Source organism: Trichosurus vulpecula, chromosome 4, assembly GCF_011100635.1.
Source record: "Trichosurus vulpecula isolate mTriVul1 chromosome 4, mTriVul1.pri, whole genome shotgun sequence".
Taxonomy (NCBI): Eukaryota; Metazoa; Chordata; class Mammalia; order Diprotodontia; family Phalangeridae; genus Trichosurus; species Trichosurus vulpecula.
The window spans coordinates 188,554,965-188,580,503 of record NC_050576.1 but is presented as its reverse complement, the minus strand read 5'-3'; the positions used below and the strand labels follow the sequence as shown (position 1 = coordinate 188,580,503).

At 43.6% G+C, this 25,539-nt stretch overlaps 1 protein-coding gene across 1 annotated transcript in view; it reads left to right on the top strand.

Annotated features, from left to right (window-relative positions):
* TTLL6 (tubulin tyrosine ligase like 6) overlaps nucleotides 1-25,539 on the top strand; it is a 58,823-nt gene that overhangs the window by 14,387 nt on the left and 18,897 nt on the right. Inside the window, 9 exon segments of the mRNA XM_036755629.1 lie at nucleotides 1,789-1,874; nucleotides 4,193-4,554; nucleotides 13,043-13,123; nucleotides 14,440-14,631; nucleotides 15,729-15,769; nucleotides 17,126-17,244; nucleotides 17,416-17,546; nucleotides 18,689-18,845; nucleotides 23,383-23,468. Coding sequence (XP_036611524.1) covers nucleotides 1,789-1,874; nucleotides 4,193-4,554; nucleotides 13,043-13,123; nucleotides 14,440-14,631; nucleotides 15,729-15,769; nucleotides 17,126-17,244; nucleotides 17,416-17,546; nucleotides 18,689-18,845; nucleotides 23,383-23,468 — 1,255 coding nt within the window.

The following is a 25,539-nucleotide window of genomic DNA, read 5'->3' as shown; positions in this document are numbered from 1 at the left end:
TCTTCAGTATGAGCTCCAGATGTGGCCCAAAGTCTCACAAATAGGGAGAGGAATTCTTTGCCCATTCATGTTGCAGGTTCAAAGAATTGAGCATATTTCAAGGTCACCCTCCTGGTTAACTAACTTGCCATATTTCAAGCCTTTTTCATTTTGGTGGGCACGGGGAAAGATATGAATTCTGATGGGAACCGGTGGCTAAGCAAGGCTCAGAGGATCCAAAATGATTGTTTTATACATGTGAGCTGATTTTAACTATGTTAATAGTCAGTTTTTGCCCTTCAAGTTTGAAAGAAAGAGATTTTTTCAAATTTCTAAGATTCCACAAATCTTAAGAGGTAGATGGATGGCTCCATGGATACAGCAATGGGCCTGGAGTCAGGAAGCCCTGAGTTCAAAGCCAGCCTCAGTTACTTACTAGATGTGTGATCCTGCAGAAGTCACTTAATCTCTATTAGCCTTCCAGTTTCCCCACTTATAAAATGAGGATAATAATAGCACCTACCTCCCAGGATTGTTGTGAGGGACAAAATGAGAGAATATTTGCAAAGTGCTACATAAATGCTAGCTATTATAAATGGTACTCCTCCAACAACCCTGTGAGTTCTGGGTCCTAGGTCCATGAACAGCTGAAAACGAAGCAATGTACTCTCTGTGGGAAAGCCTGGTCAAACGAATTACAAATATAGTGTGTTATAACAATATAATCATAAAACAATATAATAATTATTGCTTTATTATTGATGATTTCCCATGGGAATATAGAGTCTGGTGTCCTGGAAATAAAACAGTTCCAACATCCAGTATGAGGGGCCAGTGAAATATCCAGATGGAAATGTCCCTTAGGCAACTAGAGGTTTGTGTTAGAACTTGGAAGAAACATCAGTGTTGGAATGGACTGTTTTATCTTACTGGGTCTTAGCTTTTCAGGTCTAGTTTAGACAAGAAGCAATGGTCCAGTCCTGCTACTAACTAGTGGACATTATTGAGGGTGTTGGTAGTAGAAAGACATCCTCACAGTTCTTTAACCTCTCACCCCAAGCATATAAAGTCCTCCCTCTGCCACCATCATTTGGCCACGTGGCTTTTTTTTTTTTTTAAGCAAAAATCACAGATGCTTCTGAAGGTTTCCCATCCTTCCCCTGGTGGGGAGGGAGTATCTGATTCAATCATATACTCTTTGCTTTGGCTTTTCAGCTTCCCCTTTCTTTATTCCTGATGGGTATCCCTGGTGCCAGACCTAGTCTGGGATATTAGCTCAGTTTCAGCCAGCCCACCCATAAATAACCAGTTGTCAGGGATTTTAATGGAAACCCTCTCTAAGCTGTAAATCTTGGCCTCTCAGTCCCATACTCCCCACCTTCATTTCCATCACAATATCACTCCAGTGGGAGCAAAGACTGAAGCAGCACAGATTGGTAGGACACAGGGGAGGAAGGTGAAATAAAGATGCAGAAGGTTGGGAGGGGGTAGAGCCTAGAACAATTGGTGTTTCTGAAGCATCTGCTGGGTGGCCAGTTGATGGTGGTCACCTGGGTCTCTTCTGCATCTCTTCTCCCCATTTCCCTCCCCTTTCCAGGATGGGAAGGTGGTAGTGGGGGTGGTAAGGGCAGTTCAGCCAGTAGCCTGAGGCAAGGAGGGGGAGAAGGGCTTCTGGGTGAGAGGCAGATGTGTGGCTGGTTCTGGGCCCTCTCTTCATCCTGTAGTAAATTTCAAAGCCATGTGGCAAAGGGCTTTCATGTCTATGGGGAAAACTGTCTTTGCCTCTAGCCCCCCCTGGGTCTTTACCAGATGAGGCACCTGGTCCTGGAGATGGTGATGGTGGTGATGATGGGGTGGGGGATTCCTCCTATACCCAAGAGGCTGTTTCTGTGAGGGTACTGTGTTTTACTTTTTAATCTATCAGTCAAGGCATTCTCAATTCAACTGTTCAAAGATCACTTTCTCTAGGAAGTCTTCCTTGATAAGCAGTCCATTCCAACACTGACCTTTCTTCCAAGTTCTAACACAAACCTCTAGTTGTCTAAGGGACATTCTATCTGGATATTTCACTGGCCCCTCATACTTAACATGTGCCCCCAAACCATGTTCATTATTCATTCCAGTTCAATTCAGTAAGCATTTGGTAAGTGTTCACTGTGTGCACAGCAGTAACATGGATGTAAAAACAAAAATGAAACAGTCAAGAATCTGAAATTCTCTTGGATAAAGATAATCCAGGATTTTCTATTTTAGTCAGTGGTTTCATCATTTAGTGTGCCATATTTGAAAACTTATTCAGAAGTTCTTAGCCTTGGGTTGGTGAAATTGTTTTAAAAACATTTTGATAATTGTATTTCAATACATGATTGGTCTCCTTTGTACTCCTATGCATTTTATTTTGAGCATTTAAAGACATCATTCTGAGAAGAGGTCCCAAGGGGTTCATGGAACAAAAAAAGTTTAAGAACCTCTGCCTGACATTTAACTTTGGCTCTTCCATCTCCTTCCACATCCAATTAGTTTTTTGAGTCCTCTCAATTTTAGCTTTACTAGTCTTTCAAATGCAAGGTTGCCTCTATCTTTTTATCACCACCTTCCCTCCCACCCTCAGGCCCTGAATACCACTTACTAGAAGTTGATCTCATCTGGATCTGATAGCTTCTAAACTTGCCTTTTCTCCTTCCCTCTTTCACCCTCCAATTCATCCTTCCCACCACCGTTAGAGTAATCTTCCTTATGCATCAATTTGATTATATAATCTCTCCTTTCAAAACTTCTCTTTAATATCTATGACAAAAAAAGCAGGATTGTACTGCTTGGTCTAGGAGGGTAGAAAGAAATAGAAACACACAATGGATGGAAATTACAAGGAGGCACATTTTTAGGGTTTAACATAAGGAGTGATTTCCTCATAATTAGAGTTAATCTAACATCTAGTTCCCTAATATACTGAAAACTCTAGAAGGACAAGGCTGAGTCTGTTCAGTCCTGTCTGATTGCATAACCTCATTTGAGGAGGGGTTTAGGGAGGGTCTTGAGGAGGAGTCTAAGGAGGAGCCTGATGAGACTGGGGTGAGGTCACACTCCAGGAACCAAGAGAATGGGATTAAAGGTGGGAAGCCGCTGAAGACTACCAGGAGATAATAGACAATGTGGGGCTAGGCTAGTTTAAGGATAACAGATTTGGGCATAGACACTTTGATAGGATCTAGGGAGGAAACTAGCCAGACAATGGAGGACTAGGCTAGGTTTAGAGTAATTTAGAGATTTGGGCCTAGCCATAATGAAAGGCTTATGGCCTCAGGGAAACGTCCCATCAAGTGAGAAGATTCAAGGAAAGTTCAAGGGGGTTCCCACAGTCTAAACCCCATTATCTTCAGTGTTTCTAATTATGAAGGCAGTGATTTAATCTTGTAGTAAGTCAGGAGGAAGGTGATCTGTAAAACTTACACCACTAACTTTATAATAGACAGATAGATGGATAAGAATGATGGAGAGATGGATAGATAGATGATCGATAGGATAGACAGATGGAGGAAGAATAGAGAGGGAGGGGAAGAGGAGAAGGAAGAGAAAGGAGAATGATGGAATGGGGAGAAACAGGTAGAGACAGACCGACAGAGACAAAGACAAAGAGAGAGGCACAGAGACACAGAGAAAGAGAGACAGAGACATTTAGTAAGGCTTATTATGTGTCAGGTACTATGCTAAGTGTAGGGATTACAAATACAAGCAAACAAGACGATCCCAGCCTCCAAAGTGTTTATATTCTACAGAGGAAGACAACACATAAAGGGGAAAGCATGATTTTTGCTTGTTGATTGCTGTTTGTTGGAAAGTGACCGGTGTCCAAAAAAAGTACAATAATAATAAAAAAAAGAAACGTAAAGCGTTATACATGTATGGCCTATTACCGTTGGTCTTCCTCCGCTGCCTTGGCTAAGCCATGTCCACTTTGTGTTGGCCCATCTAATGGGAGGGTCAAGGTTGACTACATCACAATGTTCGGTGGATTGCGTCACGACCCTCAGAGAAACAAGTGTGCATTCGAGGCTGGAAACTTATTTACCCTTTTGCAGAGGGTGGCATATCTGAATATTCCGACCCAGCACGCTGATTGGCTGAACGCCAAGCCCTGGCCCGGACGCGCCTCCCCTACTCTCGCTACCTTAACCGGCCTTGCGCTTGCGCGCCTGGATTTTTCGCTCCCCAGAGATGCGACTGGAGCTGGAATCCAGCTTCACTTCTTCGCTCGCGCTGGTTCTCGAGGGCTCTGCGTCCTGGCGTCTCCCGGGACAACCCTCGGTCTCTCCCCAATGGGAAGAAGAGGGCGGTTAATTTATTGGGAAGGGCGGTCAGGAAAAAGGGCCAATCTAGAGCTCGAGATCTGGCTCATTCAAAAGCCAAGCTCCGGCCCACCCGAAGTTGCGGCGACAGCACAGTGGGTTTGGGGCTGGCGATGGGGCGCAACGACAACCTGCAGCCCTTGGAGTGGGGGAGGGAGGCTGCGTCCACTTTGACCGAGAGCGATACGGACAGCGGAATGGGGGCGAGCGGAGGCACGAAGAACCGTGGGTAAGAGTGCCCGCCGCCCACTCTTCTCTGCCCCGGATGTCCCTGCTGCAGCCCACCGTGCCCCCATCCCACCACGTCCTGATTCTGTGCCCTCCAAGCTCCGTTCCAGCCCCCCAAACTCGTGCAGCCAGCCCCTTTGCATACCTCCCAAACTTGCCAGTTTCCCTCCTGATTCCTTCCACTAACCCTTAAATCCCACCCCCACTTCACTCCTGGCACCCCTACTCTGCTCTCCATTTCTATAGACCCCTTTAAATACGTGTCTGGACCTCCTCCTCCACTCCTGCCCTTTCTTGACCCAGCCCCCACCCCTTTCTCCGAGCGTCAGTTTCCTCATCTGTAAAGTGAGAAAGGCCCTTACAGTTGTAGAGCTAGTAACTATGAACCAACCTCTTACTCTACCACAGAATAGGACTTTTGGTACCTTACCTTCCTCAAGAGTCTCAGAGTTTAAGTCTTCTATGTCCAGGGACCCCTTTGCGCCAAACACCTGCCTTCATTTCTTTGGAGGAACCTTCCGAGAAGGGGAACTTTAGACCTTCTTCAGTACTCCCTTATCTCCTCCTTGGCCAACTTTCCAGTTCCTCACCATGGGGCAAAATCCTTAGAGCTCTGATGAAAGCTCTACCATAGATGTGAACCCTGGAAATGGTAGAAAGTCCCATTTGTTGGCCTTATTGAGAGCAAAGTTGGGCACATAGAATCATAAAACTAAAAGGGACCTTGGAAATTATGTTGTCTAATGGAGTAAACTGAGGCTAGGAGAGGTTAAATGAGATATCCCAAAATCTTATTGTGGCCAAGCTAGTATTAAATGTCAATCAATAAGCAGTTTGTTAAGTTGATACTGATTGCCATATTAGACACTGGATGTGCAAAGACAAAAATAAAAGTCTTTGCCCTTCAGGGACCTTCCATTCTATGGGGGAGACAAGTACATATATAAATATATGCAAGATAAATACGAGACGGCTTATTGGGGGTGTCAGAAGAGGCTTCATTGAGAAAATGGCACTTAGAATCCAGATTCCCAGTCCAGTGCTCCATTACACAATCCTAGCCAAACAGTTACATTTTTTGCTTTACCTGAAGAATTCTCTACTGTATCCATCCAGCAGGATAAAAAGATGGGCTCTGAGCCACCCAGCAGTATTATTATTGCTCTTGGTGGGTAGCAGTGTTATTAATAAGCATTTTATATTGGCAAAGCACTTAAGCAATTACTTAATCCTCCCCATGTTGCTGGTTTCCAATTTTACAGAGGATTGTTCCAGGCCTCCTGCTGAACTAGTGGAAGGGCCAGAAATAGAACCCAAGGAGTTACAAACTCCCAGGTCTGAGGTTCATCTCCGTCTCCTGACATCTGTTGTGTCTCATGCATTGCAACTGCTTTTCAAAAAACTTAAAGCACTTTCCAGCTGGGACCTCATCAGTCCTTTTGATAACCTTGTAATAAGAGACTGATTAAGGTTAAAGCTTTTATAGTCACTTTCCCTTGTTTTTAAGGGAAGAAACTGGCATAGAAAAGACACAGCTATTTAGTGCCTGTTGCACAGTGAGCCAAAGGTCAAATTCTGATTTCACAGGCCCCCATTTGCTTTCCAGCAAGGCTTTTTTTTTTTTTCCCCAGGCACAGCTAGGTGGCACAGTAGATAGAGCACTGGGGCCTTGAGTCAAGAAGATTCATCTTTCTAAGTTCAAATGTGGCCTCAGACACTTACCAGCTCTGTGATCCTGGGCTAGTCACTAAACCCTGTTTACCTCAGTTTCCTCATCTGTAAAAAATAAGCTGGAGAAAAGAAATGGCAAACCAGTACCTTTGCCAAGAAAACTCCAAATGGGGTCACAAAGAGTCAGACAGGACTGAACAACAGCAAAGGCCTTGAGTCCGACGGTGCTGATCCACCAAGGCCTTTTTTCAGCCTTATTACACGTTGGTACCCTCTAATCACTCCACAGTAGCTAAGGTCATCTTGCTGTTCTGCACACAAAACCTTCAATTCCTGCCTATGGCTGCCTGGAATACACAAGCCTCCTTCTCTCCACCTCTTGGAGTCTCTGGTTTCTTTCAGGATTCAGCTCAAATGCCACTTTCTGCATGAGGCCCTTCTGGTCCCCCAGCTAATGCTCCCTCCCCACCCTCCGGCTTAACTTGCATCCACATTGTATCGGAATAGCATAGGTTGACTAGGTTGACTCCCTCCTTAGAGGGAGGGAATCCTAGGGTTGGGAATCTTAATGTTGTTTTTGTAATCCCTATTGCCAGCACAGTGCCTGGCATGTAAGAGGTTAATAAATGCTTATTGGTATATTGATTTCTGGGTTGGTTTTTTTTTTTTGGTCAGGGCAATTGGGGTTAAGCGACTTGCCCAAGGTCACACAGCTAGTACATGTGTCAAGTGTCTGAGGTCGCATTTGAACTTGGTTCCTCCTGACTCCAGGGCCAGTGCTCTACTCACTGTGCCACCTAGCTACTCCTGTATGTTGATTTCCAAAGTGTATGTTGTTGGGGGAAAGGGTGTCAGAGTGACCTCGCATGTTAAGAGGCTTCGAGGGGAAGAGGGAAGAATTGGAAATAGGTAAGAACTGTCCAGTCTGAGCAGATGAAAGAGAGAAAAAAACAACAGAACAAACATAGGCATTCCAATATTTTATTTATTCCTACAGCCTGAAAGAAAAGAAATGCCCACTTTGGAGGTGAGAAGGAAGAGGAAATGGGGATTATAATAGTAGCATTTATATAGCACTATAAAGTTGGCAAAGCGCTGTAGAGTGACTATCTCATTGGACCCTCAGAACCAACCTTGTGAGGTAGGTACTATTATCATCTCTAATTTACAGATGAGGAAACCGAGGCAGACAATGGTTGGTCATACAGCTAGTGTCTTGAAGCAGAATTTGAACTCCCATCTTCTTGACTCTTAAGTCAATCAGTCATATTGTGGACGGCACAGTAATTTCTTTTTACAGTGCTGTCCAGCTGCTTGATAAAGCTAATTGGCTAATTTCGGCATCGTGACATTTAATCCACTTCCTCCAGTAAACTTGCCTCTTAGAACCACCAAGCAATTGAAACCTTTTCCATTTCTAGGACATGCATGTTTATTTTGAAAGTGTTAAATATTTTCCACTTAGCTGGGCCGCCTCCTTCTCAACATGTATAGAGTGTTGCAAAGATTACCATAATCTGCTCTTCTTTGGATATGGAAATGAGCCTCAATCAATGGGATTTGCTTTTGGGTTGTTTTTCAAGTGACAGTGGAGGGTTTGTCCTATTCCAGCCCTGTCGTCATCCACATCCCTTTGTGGGGGCATTTTCAAGATAGCTGGTCAGGATTTTAGAGCTCCTTAGCACATGGCCATGGGGGAATGCAGAATTTAGGCTTTTAGGCAGTGACCATATTAGCACCATGCTAAAATGAAGGACATCATTGGGGTTGCTTTTGTCATCTATTCTGGGTGAATGAGATTGACCAGTCTCCTTGGAAAGCTGAGCCAAACATTCTTTGAGTTACCAAAACAAGTTGATTATCTCTGTTTGGCTACAGTGGTTACCACTGGTGACACACCTATCAGGCATTGCTTTTCTTCTTTCATTCATCTTGCAACTAGTCTCCAGTGTGTGGCTGCATAGGCTTATGGGAATTTGAGTCCAAAGCTCCAAGATATCTCTTTGGACTACATTTCCCATAAGGCTATGCAGCCACACTCTGGATCCTGTTTATATTCTTATTAGCGCTTCATACCCATCCCCTCCTAGGAAAGATCAAAGGATCTCAGAATTGGAAAGGACTTTATTGGTCACTGATGCATGAATTCTTTGAAAGTTTTTCTAGGTACACTTCTAAGAAAAACCCTAGTGTATATTAATGCGATACTATTGTATGGGCAAAAGAAGATACATCAAGCAAAGCTGACCTTAGGGCACTGAGCTTTGTGAACTCTTTCACTGCTGTGGGCTCTAAGGAGCTGGAGACTAGAAGCCACAATTGGATTGGAACACAGCAGGTGGCTCCAGAGAGAAGACCTAGTAGAAATCCTGACTCTTCTTTGGAAGATTTCAGTTCCAATGATGATTCAGATACTTATTAGCTGTGTGATTCTGGGCTGCTGTCTGCCTCAGTTTCCTAGTTTGTAAAATGAGGATAATAATAGTACCTCCCCCATCAGGTTGTAGTGAACTCAGGTGAGATAATATATAAAGTGATTTGCAAATAGGGTTGCATAAATGCTAGCCATTCCTACCTTTGTGAACTTGAGAAAATCACTTTCTCTCTCTGGCCCTAGCTTTCTCTTCTTTATAAGGAGAGGTTGGGTTTAGATCTTATGCTTACAAGGTACAGCATGCTTTCTGCTCCTGTATTTTCTCACAGTGTGGCACGTATAAAATAGCTTCATTTATTGTTTAAAAAAAAAAACACCAAACCGCCCCCCCCAGGCCCCACCCTTCCCCAGGGTGAGCCTCACTCACTCTTCTTCCCTCCTCTCCACAAAAAGTGTTAATGTCATGTGGTGCAATGGAGTGATCATTGGCTATGGAGTGGGAAGCCCTGGGTTCAAATTTTGGCTTTGCAACTTACTGCTTGCATGACCTTGAGAGGGTGTTTTTTCTACCTCTCTGGACCTCAATTTCCTCATCTGCAAAATGAAGGGGTTAGATCAGATGTAATTTAAGACCTCTTCCAGACCCTTGGATCCTATGATGCTGGAATGCTTTTTTAAATTTTATTTTATGGATCTAAGGTGTTGTAATAATCCGAGGAAATGAGATTGCTTCCACAAACCACACAGGACAGCCACATTAACTGCGAGTCATATTTTCTACAAGTAATCATAGCACATGATTCATTGTTGAAACCTTTTGTTTTATAGCTGCCATGTGCAGGGTGTTTAGCTGTATGAAAAAATAAAATGTTAAAAAATAAAAATAAATAATAATGTCTTTGGGCTCAAAGAGCTTCAAACCCAGAGCGGGAAGGGGAAGTTACACAAGTAAGTAGAATATTCATTAGAATACAGTTAAATCCATAGGAAAGACAAGATTTGGGGAGGATACTTGATATGTAACTATAGGAAAGACAAGATTCTTGATCTGCAACTGACAATGTCTCTAGAGGACATTTACTCCAACTCTATCATTTTAGGTATGAGGAAACTCCAGGAGATTAAATGATTTACCCATGGCCAGATAGGTTATAAATGTCAGAGGCAGGATTTGAACCTGGTTATATGGCTCTATGGTCAGTGTTTTTTCCACCGTACCCTATTGCTTGCCTGGGAACTTCTAGATGGGGGTATCAGAGAAAACCCCATGGAGCAGGTGGCACCTGATTCATAGGAGAAGAGGAATTTACTACATGATGTGGAGGTTCTGGTTCAGGCACATGAGCAGTGTATGCAAATGCATAGAGGCAGGAGAAGTCAGAATAAGATCCAGCCACAGAGAGTTGTCCACTTGGGTTGAATGAAAGTACTCAAAGAGGAGCAGAGTGAAATAAGTTGAGGGTGGTAGGTCAGAGCCACATAATTGAGGACGTTGATTATCAGTTAGACCAAGGAATTGGTTTTTACATAATTGAGGACCTTGATTATCAATTAGGCCAAGGAATTGGTTTTTCCCTACTAAGACAATGGGTAGCCACTAAAGATTTTGGAGGAGAGACAATGATATGATCTAATCTATTCATCAAATTTAATTCAACAAACATTTTTAAGTTCTAACCACAGTGCCAGGCACTGGGGATAGATACAAAAACAAAAATCAAACAGTCTGGTCCTTGCTCTCGTTGGGAACCCCACAGCATGTACACAGATAATGTATATGAAGTATGCATATACATATATGTATACAATATACAAAATATATATGAAATAATTTCAGAAAGGAGAGGAGCGCTGGGTGGGGGTGGGAGTGGGAATTGGGAAAGGCCACTTGTTTTAAGTAGGTGGCTCTTGAGCTGAACTTTTGAGGAAATTAGGGATTTGCTCAGGACAAGGGGAGGAGGGAGAGCATTCCAGCCTTGTGGGTAGTCCTGAGCAGAGGAATGGAATGTTGTGGTATGAGCAAGTAGGTTTGTTTGGCAATAGGGAACCACTGAAATGTTTCTAAGTGGGGGTGAGAAAGACATGCTCAGACCTGCTGCTATATCAGTTTGGCAACTAAGTGTGGTATAGGGAGTGGGGAAGAGAGAGACCATATAGGAGGCTATTAAAATAGTTAACAAGGTTGCCTGGCAACAGTATCCTCATCCTCCTTTCCCCTGTACCATCCCTGCCCTCAATCATGTTGCCCTCTTGTGTTGTCTCCTTCTCTTTTCCCCATCAAGGCTGCTCTTTTGGACCAGCTTCCGCCTGAATAAAAATATACATGGGGGGGGGGGGCATATAGTGGGATTTACTTACCTCTTTAGGAATGGTCCCAATGTTAATATTGGGGGTGGGGGGAAGGGGACAATAATCACTTTTTTTCCCTCTGCCCTTATGTTCTAATTTGTATTCCATTTACTGGCGGTACCTGTCTCTCCCAATAGCTTGAAAGCCCTTATTTATCACTGCATGGCACCTAGTAGACTCTTAGTAAGTGTTTGTCATATGAATGAATGAATAAGGCACAAGAGGCATCCCAGTTCCAGTCAGGCAGGGAGGCTGTAGGTCAGAGTCCAAAGAGCAATGGATAGAGTCAGACGATCCTCACTTGGGTCTTGGCTGTGCCCCTTAGTAGCTATGTGATCTTGTACAGCTTCCCCACCATTGGGCCTGTTTCCTCATCTATAAAATGGGAGGATAGTATGTACTAAATGATTTCTGAGGTTACTCCCAGTTCTGAATCTATGAATCTCTTGGGCAGGGCCAAGGTAACTGGTTTCATTAGATAAGAAGAGGTGGGACTGCATCTTTGTTCAGCCTCATTTGTGTCTTTGAGTCCCAGCGCCTGGCAAATAGTAGATGTTGAACTCTGGTTGAAGTGAGAAGAGGAGAGAAAATTCTCTTTTCACCTCATTCAGAAGCTGGGCCAGGCGATCTCTTGAGATCCTTCTGTAAGCCCAAGGATTCTAGCTGCATGTTTCGTCAATAGTGCCATCTGTGAGACTGAATTATATGTGTCTATGGAAGCCAAAGAAAGGCCAGCAATGCAGGCTAGAATGGGAGGGAAAAAATGAAACAGAAGGAAATCATAGAAGAGGATAGTAGAGAAATGGAAAGAGGAAAGAGAGTTATAGGTGATAGAGGACTGACTTTTTTTTTCTTTTCTCTTGACATGTGTCCACTTGGGCAAGGACTAGAGAGGGAGAGGGAACAGAACCCATCCCAGATGGAAGAGGCTGGCATGAGGGTCAGTTTCCTTGCCTCAGGTTAGCATTAACCTTTAGGTAAACAGAGCCTCTCCTCAAGGGCTTGGTAAACATTGGCTCCTTGCACGGAGAGTGGAGCTCAGGGTATCCCTATAAGAGAGTAAGGCAAGGTAAAGGTTTCTTTTCCTTCACTTCTTTTGGAATGTGACTCAAAATTTACCTGGTCACAGGGAGGACCTGAGTACTGGCTACTGAACCAGATGACCTGGTTCATCCATCTCTGTCACCGCTAGTGTGGCTTGCACAAATCATTTAGGCTCTCTGAACCTCAGTTTCCATATCTGTGAAATGAGGGGATAGGAATAGGGGAATTTTCCGCTTCTAAATATGTGATCATAGGTTCATATGGTCCCATAGCCTGTGGGATTTAGATTTCATCTGTCAGTTTATTGACCCAAGTTGCTTTTCCGATTGGAATAGATAAGACCATCCAGGGGGCAGCTGGGTGGCACAGAGAGTAGAGCACCGGCCCTGGAGTCAGGAGGACCTGAGTTTAAATCTGGCCTCAGAGACCTGACATACTTACTAGCTGTGTGACCTTGGGCAAGTCACTTAACCCCAATTGCCCGGCCTTCCCCCCTGCAAAAAAAAAAAAAGATAAGACCACTCAAGCTGTTTTTAGTGCAGGTACCAGCCCTCATAGGCAACAGCCTTGTCTTCTAGGAAAAATCCAATCTGGCTTCCTTTATTCTTGCTTTCCATCACAGGGTTGTTATGAGGAAGATATTAGACAAAGTGAGACCTCATGAGACCAGAGACTGTCTTATTTCGACTTTGCCTCCTCCTAGCACCTCTAGAACCAATGTCCTGGACTGGGAGTCCACTACCCTGGGCTCAAATCCTGGGTCTGCCATTCACTGTGTGATACATACCTTTATGACCTTGGCCAAATTTTGTCATTTAACCTTTCTGGGCCTCAGTTTCTCCATCTGTAAAAAAATGAGAGGTTGGATTAGATGACCTCTAAGGCCCTTTCTAGCTCTAAATCTTTGATCTTGCATTTTACTTGGCATGTAAGAGGTGGTTGATAAATAAATGTTCATTGAATTAATTTATCAAGTTAGATGATATATATGAAAATGGATATGAAATACTATACAAATGTAAAGCATTATTAATAAAATCTGCCAATGCAGGTGTGTGAGCAGGGAAGGGAATGTAAAAGGGGTCCCCATTATTGATTTGAGAGAGTCCATCTTGGAAGAAGAGGAAAGGGGGTAAGTATACGGTGGGGTAAATGGTTCTAGGGGCCAGGGTACACTGGGGAGAGGGATGGGGGAGGGATCATATTGGAGCTAGAGAGTTTGAGGAGAGAGGTAAGGAGAATGGTGAGGGAGTAATTAGAAAAAGATTGGTGAGGGAACCTGGATTTTTAACCTGCTCTTGGGCTTAATAAAGGTATGAAGCCTAGTGCCAGAGAAGACAGAGGGTATAAATATTGTTGAGTAAGTCACATGCTCTACTTGGGATGCATTCGAAGAATAGACACAGACCCTCTGTTGAAGAGCTCGCCTATAATTGGGAACACAAGGCGAACCAATTTAGGATCAACTGAAATACATAATTAATATTTTCTAAGTTGTCTGAGAGATAGAGGTTAGAGATTGTGTTGGATTGTTATGGGATGGGTGGGGCTAGTCCAGGAAAGCTGTTTGGATCAGGGTCAGAACTGTGACAAAAGCCCTGTGTGTTGGGCGGGAGGTGAGATTCGAGTATTTGGTGGGAGGTTGTGCAGTGGTAGGACAATCTGTCCAAAAACTTGGGAGCAGAGAGACCAAGGCCTGGTAGCAAGAGACTGTCAGAAAGTCAGCTTGACTCATCACAAGGACTCTTATCATTTAATATTTTATTTTTTTGCAATTATATGTGAAAACAGTGTCAACATTCTTTTTTCAAATTTTGAGTTCTAAATTCTACCACAAGGTAAGCAAAGGGAGACATGCCAAGAGTCTTAGAGGTGAATGGAGCAAGAATGAATATATAAGTTTATCATAGATCCTTTCAGGGTAGGCTCCATGCCAAGTAGGTAGCATTAGCTTTCAAGCCAGCAACCCACTTACTCTCTCAGTGGTCCCTTTGGGACTTTAAAAAGTTAACAGATTTCCTCCGAGCACCTAATTGTACCCTCTGGGAATAACTCCCTCACCTGGCAGGGCCTAGAGCTCACTGCCTCTTGAGTTGTAGTATCCAGGCTGGCACCAACCCTGCCTAACAGGGAGAGCTTGTTTACCTGTTGCCACCATGCATTGGAAGGTTTCAGCCTACTCTGCAGAGTCACAGGAGAGAGAAGCCAGGCCTGGGGTTGGTTGGCCAACTCCCTAAGGTCATAGAGTTAGCAGCAAAAGGAGGAATCAGTCCCCACCTTGGGCTTGCACCAGCAGAGCGGGTTGGAGATTTTGCAACATTAACCCCTTGCTCTGGTGTTGGGGATGCTCTTGCCATCTAAGTGAACAAGGAAGGGGGTCCCCCTGGAGGTGGGTTCATGTAACTGCTCTCCGCTGTTCCAGTGGCCCCACTCTTGTTGTTTTCCCAGAACTCCATCCCCAGATATGCCTCAGTTCCTGGCCTTGGAAGAAGTGGAACTGGGAGAGTCAGATGACAGAGAGGACATCTCTGTAGAGGGGGAAGCAAGAAGGCATGTTACGCTGGCTTTTGTTGAGAAAGATCCTGTGGCATCCTTGCAGAAGTGTTCTCAGCATCATAACAAGAAGAAAAAGAGAAGGAGGTTAGAAATGGAGGATGGGAAGTGGGAGAGGGGAGGGTAGACCAAGGAGACAAGAACCTCAGAAAAGTAAATGGGCATCATGGAGCTTAGAGACTGGGGAGAGCTGCTTGTTATAAAGAGGGAGGATACAGAAAGAGAGGGGATTATTGGGAGACAACCGTGGCTTTTATACAAATATAAAAGCCTCTCAATTATCTGCTTTAATGAAGGCCAGCAGTGAGGTAAAACTCTAATAGAAACAGGAGCCACCGAACCAGATCCCTGTGAAGGCATATTGACATAGAAAACCACATATTAACATTACCTATATTCTTTGGTATTTTTATTTATTTGTTAAATATTTCCCAATTACATTTTAATCTGGTTCCTGCTATTCTCTCAGAGCAGAGTTTGACACTTGTGGTGTAGATAATCTAAACCATAGCTAACCCTACAACCATTTCTATTCACTGTTAGAACATGAATTTTTTTTTTCTTTTGTAATTTTTTCCAAATAAATGCTGTCTGTTGTACTGGAAATTCCGACCATTTTGAACAAAACAACAAAGGTGTTGCTCTCAAGATCTGAGTCACTGAATCGGTCTCTAGCTCTCCTGAGCCTCCTCCATTTGGCAGTGGAGCTGTTCTTTCTCCAAACTTGGACTCTTTCTGACTCACCTTCTTTTGGGAACATGGGGCAAAAAGGGAGACAATTAATATTTTTAAAAAGATCCATAATCCTAGCTCCTACCTTTCTATAGATATAAGACAAATAACGTGTTGGTAATGGGGACATGATTTGCCACAGGCAAAACATAAATTTCCATCTAATAGATCAGATACTTTTATCTTTATGGTACATATGGTACATATTCTCCTAACAGCTATGCCCCCTTTGGACCTGTGGAATATCCTTCAGTGGAAACTGGGGAAACTAGTTTTAAGTAAAGGAAGCGATCAAGTCATCCTGACAGCTCAGATTTTAAGGACCCCCTCCCTCCCAGTTGCAGATGGAATATTTTCTGATCACAGCTCCCTGATTTGTGGGTCTCGCCACCCTGTGGTCCTTTTCGGTTTCTCTGTCTCTGTCTTGCTGCTTTCTTTTTTCTCTTTTCCAGATGATTGGTGATCAATCTATCCAGTTGCCGATATGAGAGTGGTGAGCATTTTGTGTCTGGGGAACCAAGTTTGGTTGGTGAGCCCCTGGATTCCTTGGAAGGGCCAGATTGCTTTTTTATGTGTCCTTAAGGATACAAGGAAGTAATTCCAAATCCTGTATTTCCCTTCCCATCCAATTTCAGTCATGTCTGACTCTACATGACGCTATGTTGGGGTTTTCTTGGAAAAGACACTGGACTACTTTGCCATTTCCTTCTCCAGTTCATTTTACAGATGAGGAAATTGAGGCAAACAGTTAAGTGACTTGCCCACACTGCTAGTGAGTGTCTGAGGTCCGATTTGAAAACACTCTCCATTGCACTACTAGCTGCCTCCCTTCTCATAGTCCAAGCTAAATATCCAGGGGACTAGTCTCCCAAGAGATGCCTGGTTTCCAACAAGGGAGGCCAAGAATACACACCTTCCACATACTTTATACCTCTAGCTGTCATGTCAGCTGTATGGACAGCAGCTTTGAGGCATATATGGTATGAGGTCATGACCACAAAGGCTAGAGGGGAGGCATCTGTCACCCTTGCACATCCCATTCAACAGTTTTTTCCCTCTGCATTTTTATCGTACTCTCCAGATTAGTAGCAAACATAGCTAATCTCAAAATGGACAATCCGAAAATTAATGATATTCAGTAGTAAAGTATAAGGTAACCTTTTTTCCCCAGACATCCTAATTAAGTTTTCTCAGGCTTAGGATCATATATCTCAATTCAGAAGGGACTTAGAAATCATCCAGTCCAATCCCTTTATTTTACAGGTGAGGAAACTGAGGTACAAAGATGTTAAATGATTTGCCCAAAGTCCTGCAAGATACTTTGTGTCAGTCAGGATTAGAACCCAGGTTCTCTTGACCCCAAGTCCAAGGCTCATTCCATTGTACCACAATTAATTTGTGTTCTTTGAGTGTCCAGTAAACAGATAGTGTGGAAACAGTTTAGTTTGTTCTCTGTGCCAAAGATAAGCCATGAATTTAGATTGAAGTTTGCCATAGATAAGCCACACATGCTGTGTTCTTCAATAGAATTGTACCCATCCCATTTGCCATCAGTGATGGCACCTGTCTCAGGCAAGGGGAGAGAGGGTGGCTGTAAGAAATAGAGAGCAGAAGTGGCAGATAGGTGGTGCAGTGGATAGAGCACTGGCCCTGGAGTCAGAAGGAGCTGAGTTCAAATATGGCCTCAGACACTAGAAGTATGATCCTGGACAAGTCACTTAACCCTGATTGCCTTAAAAAAAAAGAAAAAAAAAGAGCAGACAGTGCCCAGCTTATCTGACACCAGGTAGGTCTTCTCCCATTCTGCTTTGTGATCTGATGTGCTCTTCTTTCTGTATATCTAATGCAGTTCGTCGGGCAGCCAAGCTTTATGGCTTACGTGAGGGAGGAGACCATGATGACTGGACCCTTTATTGGACAGACTTCTCAGTTTCCCTGGATCGAGTAATGGAAATGAAGAGTTACCAGGTACGAGGGCCTGATCAGTCCCCAGTGTAGGGGCAGCATCTGCTCTGAGGAGCAGAGGAAGTCTGGCCCCAAGCTCCCATGCACTGTGAGGATTGGTTCCTTGTGTGTGACTGCTTTCATTTCCTGCTTGGAGTTGAGCTTGGAGCTCATACCTTTTAACTTTCTTTGCAGAAGATCAACCACTTCCCTGGAATGAGTGAAATCTGCCGAAAGGACCTGCTGGCCAGGAATATGAGTCGTATGATAAAGCTTTTCCCTAAAGAATTCCATTTTTTCCCTAAAACGTGGTGTCTTCCGGCAGAGTAAGTGTCTCTTTGTGCTTCCTTTCCTACTTTAGTCTTCCCAACTTTTCTTTCTCTTTTATCAGAAAATCATTGAGTCAGTTAGCAAGAGTTTATTATGCACCTACTGGGTACCAGGCATTCTGCTAGGCTGTGGGGATACAAAGACAAAAAGGAATCACTCTCTGCCCTCAAAGGACTTGTATTCTGATGGTAGAGACAACTTGCACGTATATAGCTACATACAAAACCTTTGCAAAACAGAGACAGGGTGATCTTGGTGGGGGAGGCACCAGCCACTGAGGGAAGGCCTCCTGCAGGTTGAGTCTTGAAGGAAACCCAGGATTCCAAGAGGCAGAGGCTAGAAGACAGCCAAAACAAAGGCAGAGACTGGAGATAGAATGCTGCATGTGAGGGACAACAAGGAGATGTATTTAGTTTAAGAAGTGGTTGTTGAGGCATGTTCAGTGACCCTGTTTGGGTTTTTCTTGGCAAAGATACAGGAGTGGTTTGCCATTTCTTTCTCCAGCTTATTTTACAGTTGAGAAAAACTGAGGCAGGCAGGGTTAAGTGACTTGCCCAGGGTCACACAACTAGTACAATCTGAGGCTGCATTTGAACTCAGGTCCTCCTGATTCCAGGTCCAGTGCTCCATCTACTGCGCCAGCTAGTGTCCTTATGGGCACTGGATTATAGGGTCCTAGATTTAGAGCTGGAAGGGGCTTTAGGGACCATGTTATACAACCTCCAATTGAGGCAAACAGGGTTAAGTGACTTGCCCAGGGCCACATAGCTAGTAATTGTTTGAGGTCATATTTGAACTCAAGAAGATGAGTCTTCCTGACTCCAGGTCTGGCACTCTGTGCACTGTAGCGCCACCTGGTGGTCTAGTAAGTGCTTAATAAAAGCCAGCTGTCATTAGCTCTAAACCCAGGGCCTTTCCCACTTGCTTAAGAAGAGGGGGCAAATTTACAAGGGTCTTAAGCATTTTGTGAACTATAAATGTTGGTGAACATTTTATTATTGTTATTATTATCTTATCAAAGCCATTGCCTTCCCCAGTTTTTCATCTGTTTTGTTTTTGAAGCGTTAGCCTTGCTTTGAGCTGTATCACTTGCTAACGTACTTCTTATTTCTTATCTCCTCTCCACTCGCGCCTGTAGTTGGGGCGATTTGCAGAACTATAGCAGGTCAAAAAAATTTAAGACCTTTATCTGTAAGCCGGACTCCGGCTGCCAAGGGAAAGGTATATTTGTTACGCGGTCTGTGAGAGATATCAAGCCAGGAGAAGATATGATCTGCCAGCTCTATATTTCAAAGGTGAGTTTAAAAAAAACCCGTGGTTGTTTATCACTTGTTTTGCGTCCTTATCGTTTGATTTCCACTGTGCAGTATGTGGAAGAAGGCCAAGAGCCTGCTTTAGGGGCATCTACCTGTTTCCTGAACCAAGGATGCTCACACGTGCCCGAGTCAGAGCCTGGGCACTCACTGTCAGACTGAGGTACCCCACACTGACAAACTGGGGCAAAAGAGACACTTCATAGGATCAAAAATTGAGAATTGGAAGGGACTGTGGAGGCCTTCGAGTCTAATTTTACCACCTAGGAAACTGAGACCCAGGAAAGTTAAGTGTTTTACCCAGGGCTACAGAAATTAATGTCTTAGCTGGATTAGAACTCCAGTCTTACTGAGTCACTAGCCACTGTGCCATCCGGTGAGAGGATTTTTTTCTTCTTTTCAGTTAGTCTCTTGTCTCATGTCAGCCTGAGGATGAGAATCTTATTGAAGAGTGACTAGTTTCCCACCTCACAGATCTGAGAGCAGCATAAACTCGCATAGGAGTGGGAGAATTGTATTTCTCTCAGTAGGAATGGCCAGTGGACATTTTTTTTCTTTTTTAAAAAGAAAATTATTGATTCATTTCGTTTTGGCATGTCAGACATTTCTCAGCATACACCTAAACGTTGTCTGAAGGGCAGTTTTATCAGTTGTTAAGAGAATGGATAATGTTCAGTCCTTTTCAGTTGTGTCAGACTCTTTGGGGCCCCATTTGGAATTTTCTTGGCAGAGACACTGATGTGGTTTGCCATTTCCTTCTCCAGCTCATTTTTACAGATGATGAACTGGGTGAAGTGACTTGCCCAGGGTCACACAGTTTGTAAGTGCCTAAGAGGTAACACTTGAACTCAGGTCCTCCTGATTCCAGGCCCAGTGTTCTGTGCACTATGGCGCCACCTAGCCACCCCTGTGGGCCCTGGATTATAGGATCCTAGCTTAAGAACTGGGACTGTAGGGGCCGTGTTGTACAATCCCTCATTTTACAGATAGGGATATTGAGGCCCACAGATGTAAAGTAAATCTGCCCAAGGTCAGATTGTGAGCAAGTGACAGATCTGGGATTCGAGTCCAAGTCATCAAGATACAGAAGACGACTCTGAGAAACGCAGCCTTTATTTTTGTCAGTTTCCTTCATTCGAGCTGAGTTGATCTTATTTACGTTGTATCCATTGTGTACATTATTCTGTCATCTCTGCTGCTTTCACTTTATACAAAGTTGCCTTCCCACATTTCTGATTTTTTGCATATTTGTCATTTTTATAGTGTAGTTATATGCCGTTATGTTCATATGCCCTAATTTGTTCATTCCCAGTAATGAGATATCATAGATTTATAGCTAGAAGGCACATGAGAGGCCAATTAGTCCAATCATCTCATTCTATTGATGAGGACATGGAGCCCTAGAGAGGTTAAGTGATTTTTAAAAAATTCTTAATTTTTTTTGAGGTTAAGTGATTTGTCCAAGGTCACACAGCTGTCAAACATCAGAGGGAAGATTTGAACTCAGGTCTGCCATAACCATTTTTATCTTCAAATATTTTACTGGGATATAATCCCAGCAGTAGAATCCCTGGGTTAAAGAATTAGACAGTTTTTCTTCCCTTCACATCTTTTTACAGTAACATTCCAGAGGGAAATCATGCTGAAGAGTGAGGGCACCTTGCATTTGTACACAGATATTTTCCCCCAAAGGTCTCCTCTGCTCCTCAGACATCTTTGTGAGGTGGGTTAGGCACACCATTTAACAGACAGATACCCCGACAAACATTGAGCTTCAGTGCCTTGTCTGGGCTCACTTGAGAATTTAGGAACAAAGCATTGGTCCTCTGCCGTCCACCAGCCCTAGTCCATCTCCGAGAATGGGCCTGAGAGGAAGGCAGCAGCAAATGTCAGCTCCTCTCAGATCACCTCTGTATGGTTTTTGTTTCCTTCTTTCATTCAGCCTTTTATCATTGATGGCTTCAAGTTCGACCTTCGTATCTATGTGTTAGTGACCTCCTGTGATCCCCTCAGGATCTTTGTGTACAAGGAGGGCCTAGCTCGGTTTGCCACCACCTCTTATTCTAACCCCTCTTCAGATAACTTGGTGAGTAAGGGCATTTTGCATCTTGTCCCACTGTTAGTTTCAGGCATAAGCTAAAATATAGGGCAGGGGAGGTCAGTCCATTGAAAGATGATCCAATTCAAATCTGTCTTTCCCTACCTGGTGCGTTACTTTAGTGCCCTGTGCTAAAGGTTCCAGAGTACAGCCCCAGGGAGAGTCCATCCCAGGGGTGGGCAACCCCATACAGCCTTTGGGTGGAGGCCATTGTGGAGGCAAGGGGTGCACTAGGCCTTCCCTTCTACTCTTATGATTCTAGAGTGCCCATCCCACTTCCTTTTAGTAGGATATAAAGCTATGCCATTTCGGTTTTTTTTAAATCAAACTCCAAGCTTTTACTTTCTTTTGATTTTCTTATATACAAGTTTATTCCTTCTTCCTTTGTATCTCCCTTTAATCACCAAGAGCTAAAAGAAAAAGTGAAATGAAAGGACAGAAGCTAATCCCCTGTGGTTCCCTCAAACTGTCATCCAGGGATCATAGGGACCTTAGAGGATCTCCAATCACTTCAATTTTACAGATGGGGAAACTGAGGCCTTAGAGCAGTTAAGGGACATGTTCAGGGTCCTACAGCTACAATGTGTCTGAGGTGGTCAGAATTTGAACTCGGGGCATCTTGACTCCGGGTCCAGTTCCTTAACACCATACAACACTACCCTCTGCTGCCACACTATAGCTCTCTTCCCTTTCATAACAAAATGGGTACAAAGGGTTATCAGCACTGCTTGATTCCATTTCCTCACCCTGTAATCTGGCTTCTGACCCCACCACTAAACCAAAATTTTTGCCTCTGTTGCCAGTGATCTCACTGCTAACTCCTCACAATCTTTTTTCTCAGTTCTCATCCTTCCTGACCTCTGCATCATTTGACACTGTTCATCACATCTTTCCTCCTACTTTCTATTTCCTGGGTTTTGCTGATATTACTCTCTCCTGGTTTTTCTTCCACCTGTCTGACCACTCCTTCTCAACCTCCTTTGCTGAATCAACATCCATATCCTGACTCCCATGTGTAAGTGTACCCCAGTGCTCTATCCTGAGCCCTCTTCTCTCCCCTCTGCTCCCTTCCTCTCCCTTCTCTTCCCCTCCCTTCTCTTCCTCTCCCTTCTCTTCCCCTCCCTTCCTCTCCGTTTCTCTCCCCTCTGCTCCCTTCTCCTCCCTTCCTCTCCGCTTCTCTCCCCTCTGCTCCCTTCCCCTCCCTTCCTCTCCCCTTCTCTCCTCTCTGCTCCCTTCCCCTCCTCTTTCCTCTCTTCCCTAGGATCTCCCACATCTACATGTAAAGCCCTAAACTCTCTCCCAAGCTTCAGTTCTTTGTCACCAATTGCCTCCTGGTTATTCCATATCCATTTCAAGTGCCTTATGTCTAAAATGGAGCTCATTATCTTTCCCTGTACACCCACTCCTCTTCCTAATTTCTGAGGTCTATTAAAGGTACCACCTTGCCTTCACTCTTACCTCTCATCAGTTGCCAGGTCTTACTGATTCTACCACACATCTCCACACGAATAGTTACCACCCTAAATCAGGGCCTCAGCACCTCTCCCCTGCACTGTTGCAATACCTTTCTCTTAAAAAAAAACACAAAATGGTATCTTTTGGTTTTTTTACATCATCGAAATTTTCCACATAACAATATGTATCTACATATATCTACATATCTACATATATATACATACATATACATATATTTTTTTAAAGAAAGAAGAGGGAAAAAACCAACAAAACTGATTAACACATTGAAAAAGTCTGAAAATATGTGCAATGTACCATGCTGTTGCAATAACAAACTATTGGATCTCCCTCTATGCTCTCTTCTTCTCCAATTCATGCTCCACATAGCAAATTGATATTCTTAAGGCCCAGTGATAACCATGCCACTGTCATGCCATTCAGTACATTTCAGGGTCCTTCTCTTTCCTCTAGTATAAAATTCAGCTTCCTCTGTTGGCCATCTACAACCCTTCACAGTCTGACCGTGACCTCTATTGTCCCCCTTATGGTCTCCATTCCATCTTCTGTCTCCGTTCTTTTGTCCCACGTGCCCACGATGCTCTTTCCTTGCTTCCTTTTGCCTGTTGGCATTCCCAGCTGCCTTCAAGAGCAGCTCAAATGCCCCTTCCTACCTGAGGCCTTTTCTGCTCTTTCTGATGGTTAATTTGTCCTTCTCCCCACCTCCTCCCAAATTTGTATTTCCTTTCTATATATAGTTTATGTTTTTTAAACTTCCCTCCCACCCTCATCAAAGGTAGAGACTGCTTCAATTTTTGTATCCCAAACCCCCAGAGTCTAGTGTCTGGCACATAGCAAGGGCTATAATATATGACAATCTATAATGATAATGATAATAAATGGTTATTAAATGGGATTGAAGTATGTTGAATTTTCCTTTCTGACTTCCTGAACTCATTGACTTTCTAGGATGATATATGCATGCACCTGACTAACTATTCTATCAATAAACACAGTTCTAATTTTGTACGGGATGGAAATTCTGGCAGCAAAAGGTAAGCTAAATGTTTTATTTTCTACCCCACCTCTTCACTACAAGCCAACTGCTCCCTGTGATTCTGTGCAGACTCTGCCCAGGCCCAAGGGTGTTCCCAACCTCTGGTTCACATAGGCCCAGGAAATATTTCTTTTTGCCCTCCAGACGTGGAACAGTGTCTTCTGTGCCTACAGGCTGTTAATCATTGAAAGGAGGCCAGATCATAAATCCTAGGAGCCTGGGAGAGGGCGAGATAAACACTGAACTGTTCTGCCAGCAGTATATAAAAAGTGTGCTTGTAACAACTGGCTCTTCTCCTTTCCTTCCTTCTTTCCTTCCTTCCTTTCTTCCTTCCTTCCTTCCTTCCTTTCTTCCTTCCTTCCTTCCTTCCTCCCTTCCTTCCTCCTTCTTTCCTTCCTTCCTCCTTCCTTCCTTCCTTCCTTCCTCTTTCTTTCCTTCCTTCCTTCATTTGTATTCCTTTCTTCCTTCATATTCTTTCCTTCTTTCCCTTTTTTCCAAATCAACAAATACTCATTGATTGCCTGGTAACTTGAAGTGACCCACCAGGTACTTTTCCCTTGGTTTGTGGTTTTCTGTGGCATGACTAAGCCAGTGACCCTCCATTGATATGTTATGATGCCCTCTTACATAATGGTGCCCTGGTATCTCTCAACCTCATGGCCAACTTACTCCTGAGAGTCTACAAAGAAAAGGGGTTGGGGAGGATTGCAGGAATGGATCCAGACCTTGACACTCATTTTCTGACTGTGCCCTAGAAAAAGGGAGCAGAGGATTCTAAGCTGACCGGGCAGAGGGCCGAATGTATAGCAAGCTAGCTTCAAAGTAGAAGGAGAGTTGCATGAATTTGAATGACTGTCCAGTTGACCTTGCTCTAAATAGGGTTCTTGACCTTCTCTGTGTTGTGGAGATCCTTCTGGCAGCCTGGTAAAGCCTACAGAGCCCAGGTCCAGAACCCCTGATCTAAGGACAACTGAAATAGAAAGCCCCTCCATTAGTTGAAACCAAAAATTCGAAGTGGTGGCGGGGGGAAGAAAATCTGAAACTCAAAATCCTGTGGAACTGAGTGTTGTAAACTAAAAATAAAAAATCTTAATAAAAAAAATTTGAAGTAGGCATGGATGAGGTCCAGGAAGGGCCCAGCTGTCTGACTTTTTTATTTCTCCAGTTTAAATGCTGTGATCCTTGCAGTCCTCTTCTCCATCTCTTTTTTCAAACACTGGGTTAAACAGACAAGTAATGGGGCCTGTATAATTGCCAGTTTAATGCCAGCCCTCCGTATCCCCCCCCCAAAATGATTTCAGTCCTGCCCAAGGACCATGAGGTGTAGTGAATTCTGTAGATGCTGTCTCACATCTGACCCAATGAAGAGATGAGAAAAGCAAAGATGTGAGTGGACCAGAAACAGTCAACCACCAGTTATTATAAAGTGTGCTTTGCTTTTTGATGACAAGGTTTGGACAAAGATACCATGATTTCTCAGAATGCATTGGTAGAGATAATGCACATTACGGTTGGAGTAACTGTTTCAGATGAGCAGAGGTTAGCTGGGCAGCATTTCAGAAGGCATCACATCCAAGAGGCCAACCTAGGATGGAGACAGCACCATGTTTTACCAAGTTTTTTAAGGTTTGGGAGAAACCTTGCTAAATGCTTTTCCCTTGGCCTATGGTTTTCTATGGCATTGCTAAGCCATTATAGGATATAAGGCTAGATAGGACATATACATACATGCATATATACACATATATATATTATACATATGTGTGTGTGTGTTTGCAAACTATAAAATGGGGATAAACTGTAAAATGGGCATTTACCTCCTAAGGTTATTGTGAGGATCAAATGAGATATTTGTTGTTTTTAATACATTTTTATTTAGTATTTTGTTTTTCCCCAGTTATATATAAAAACAATTTTTAACATTTGTTTTTAAAACTTTGAGTTCCAAATTGTCTCCCTTTCTCCCTCCCCACCCCCCTGCATTGAGAAGGCAAGCAATTTGATATAGGTTATACATGTGTAGTCATGCAAAACATATCCATAACAGTCATGTATGAGATAATATTTGT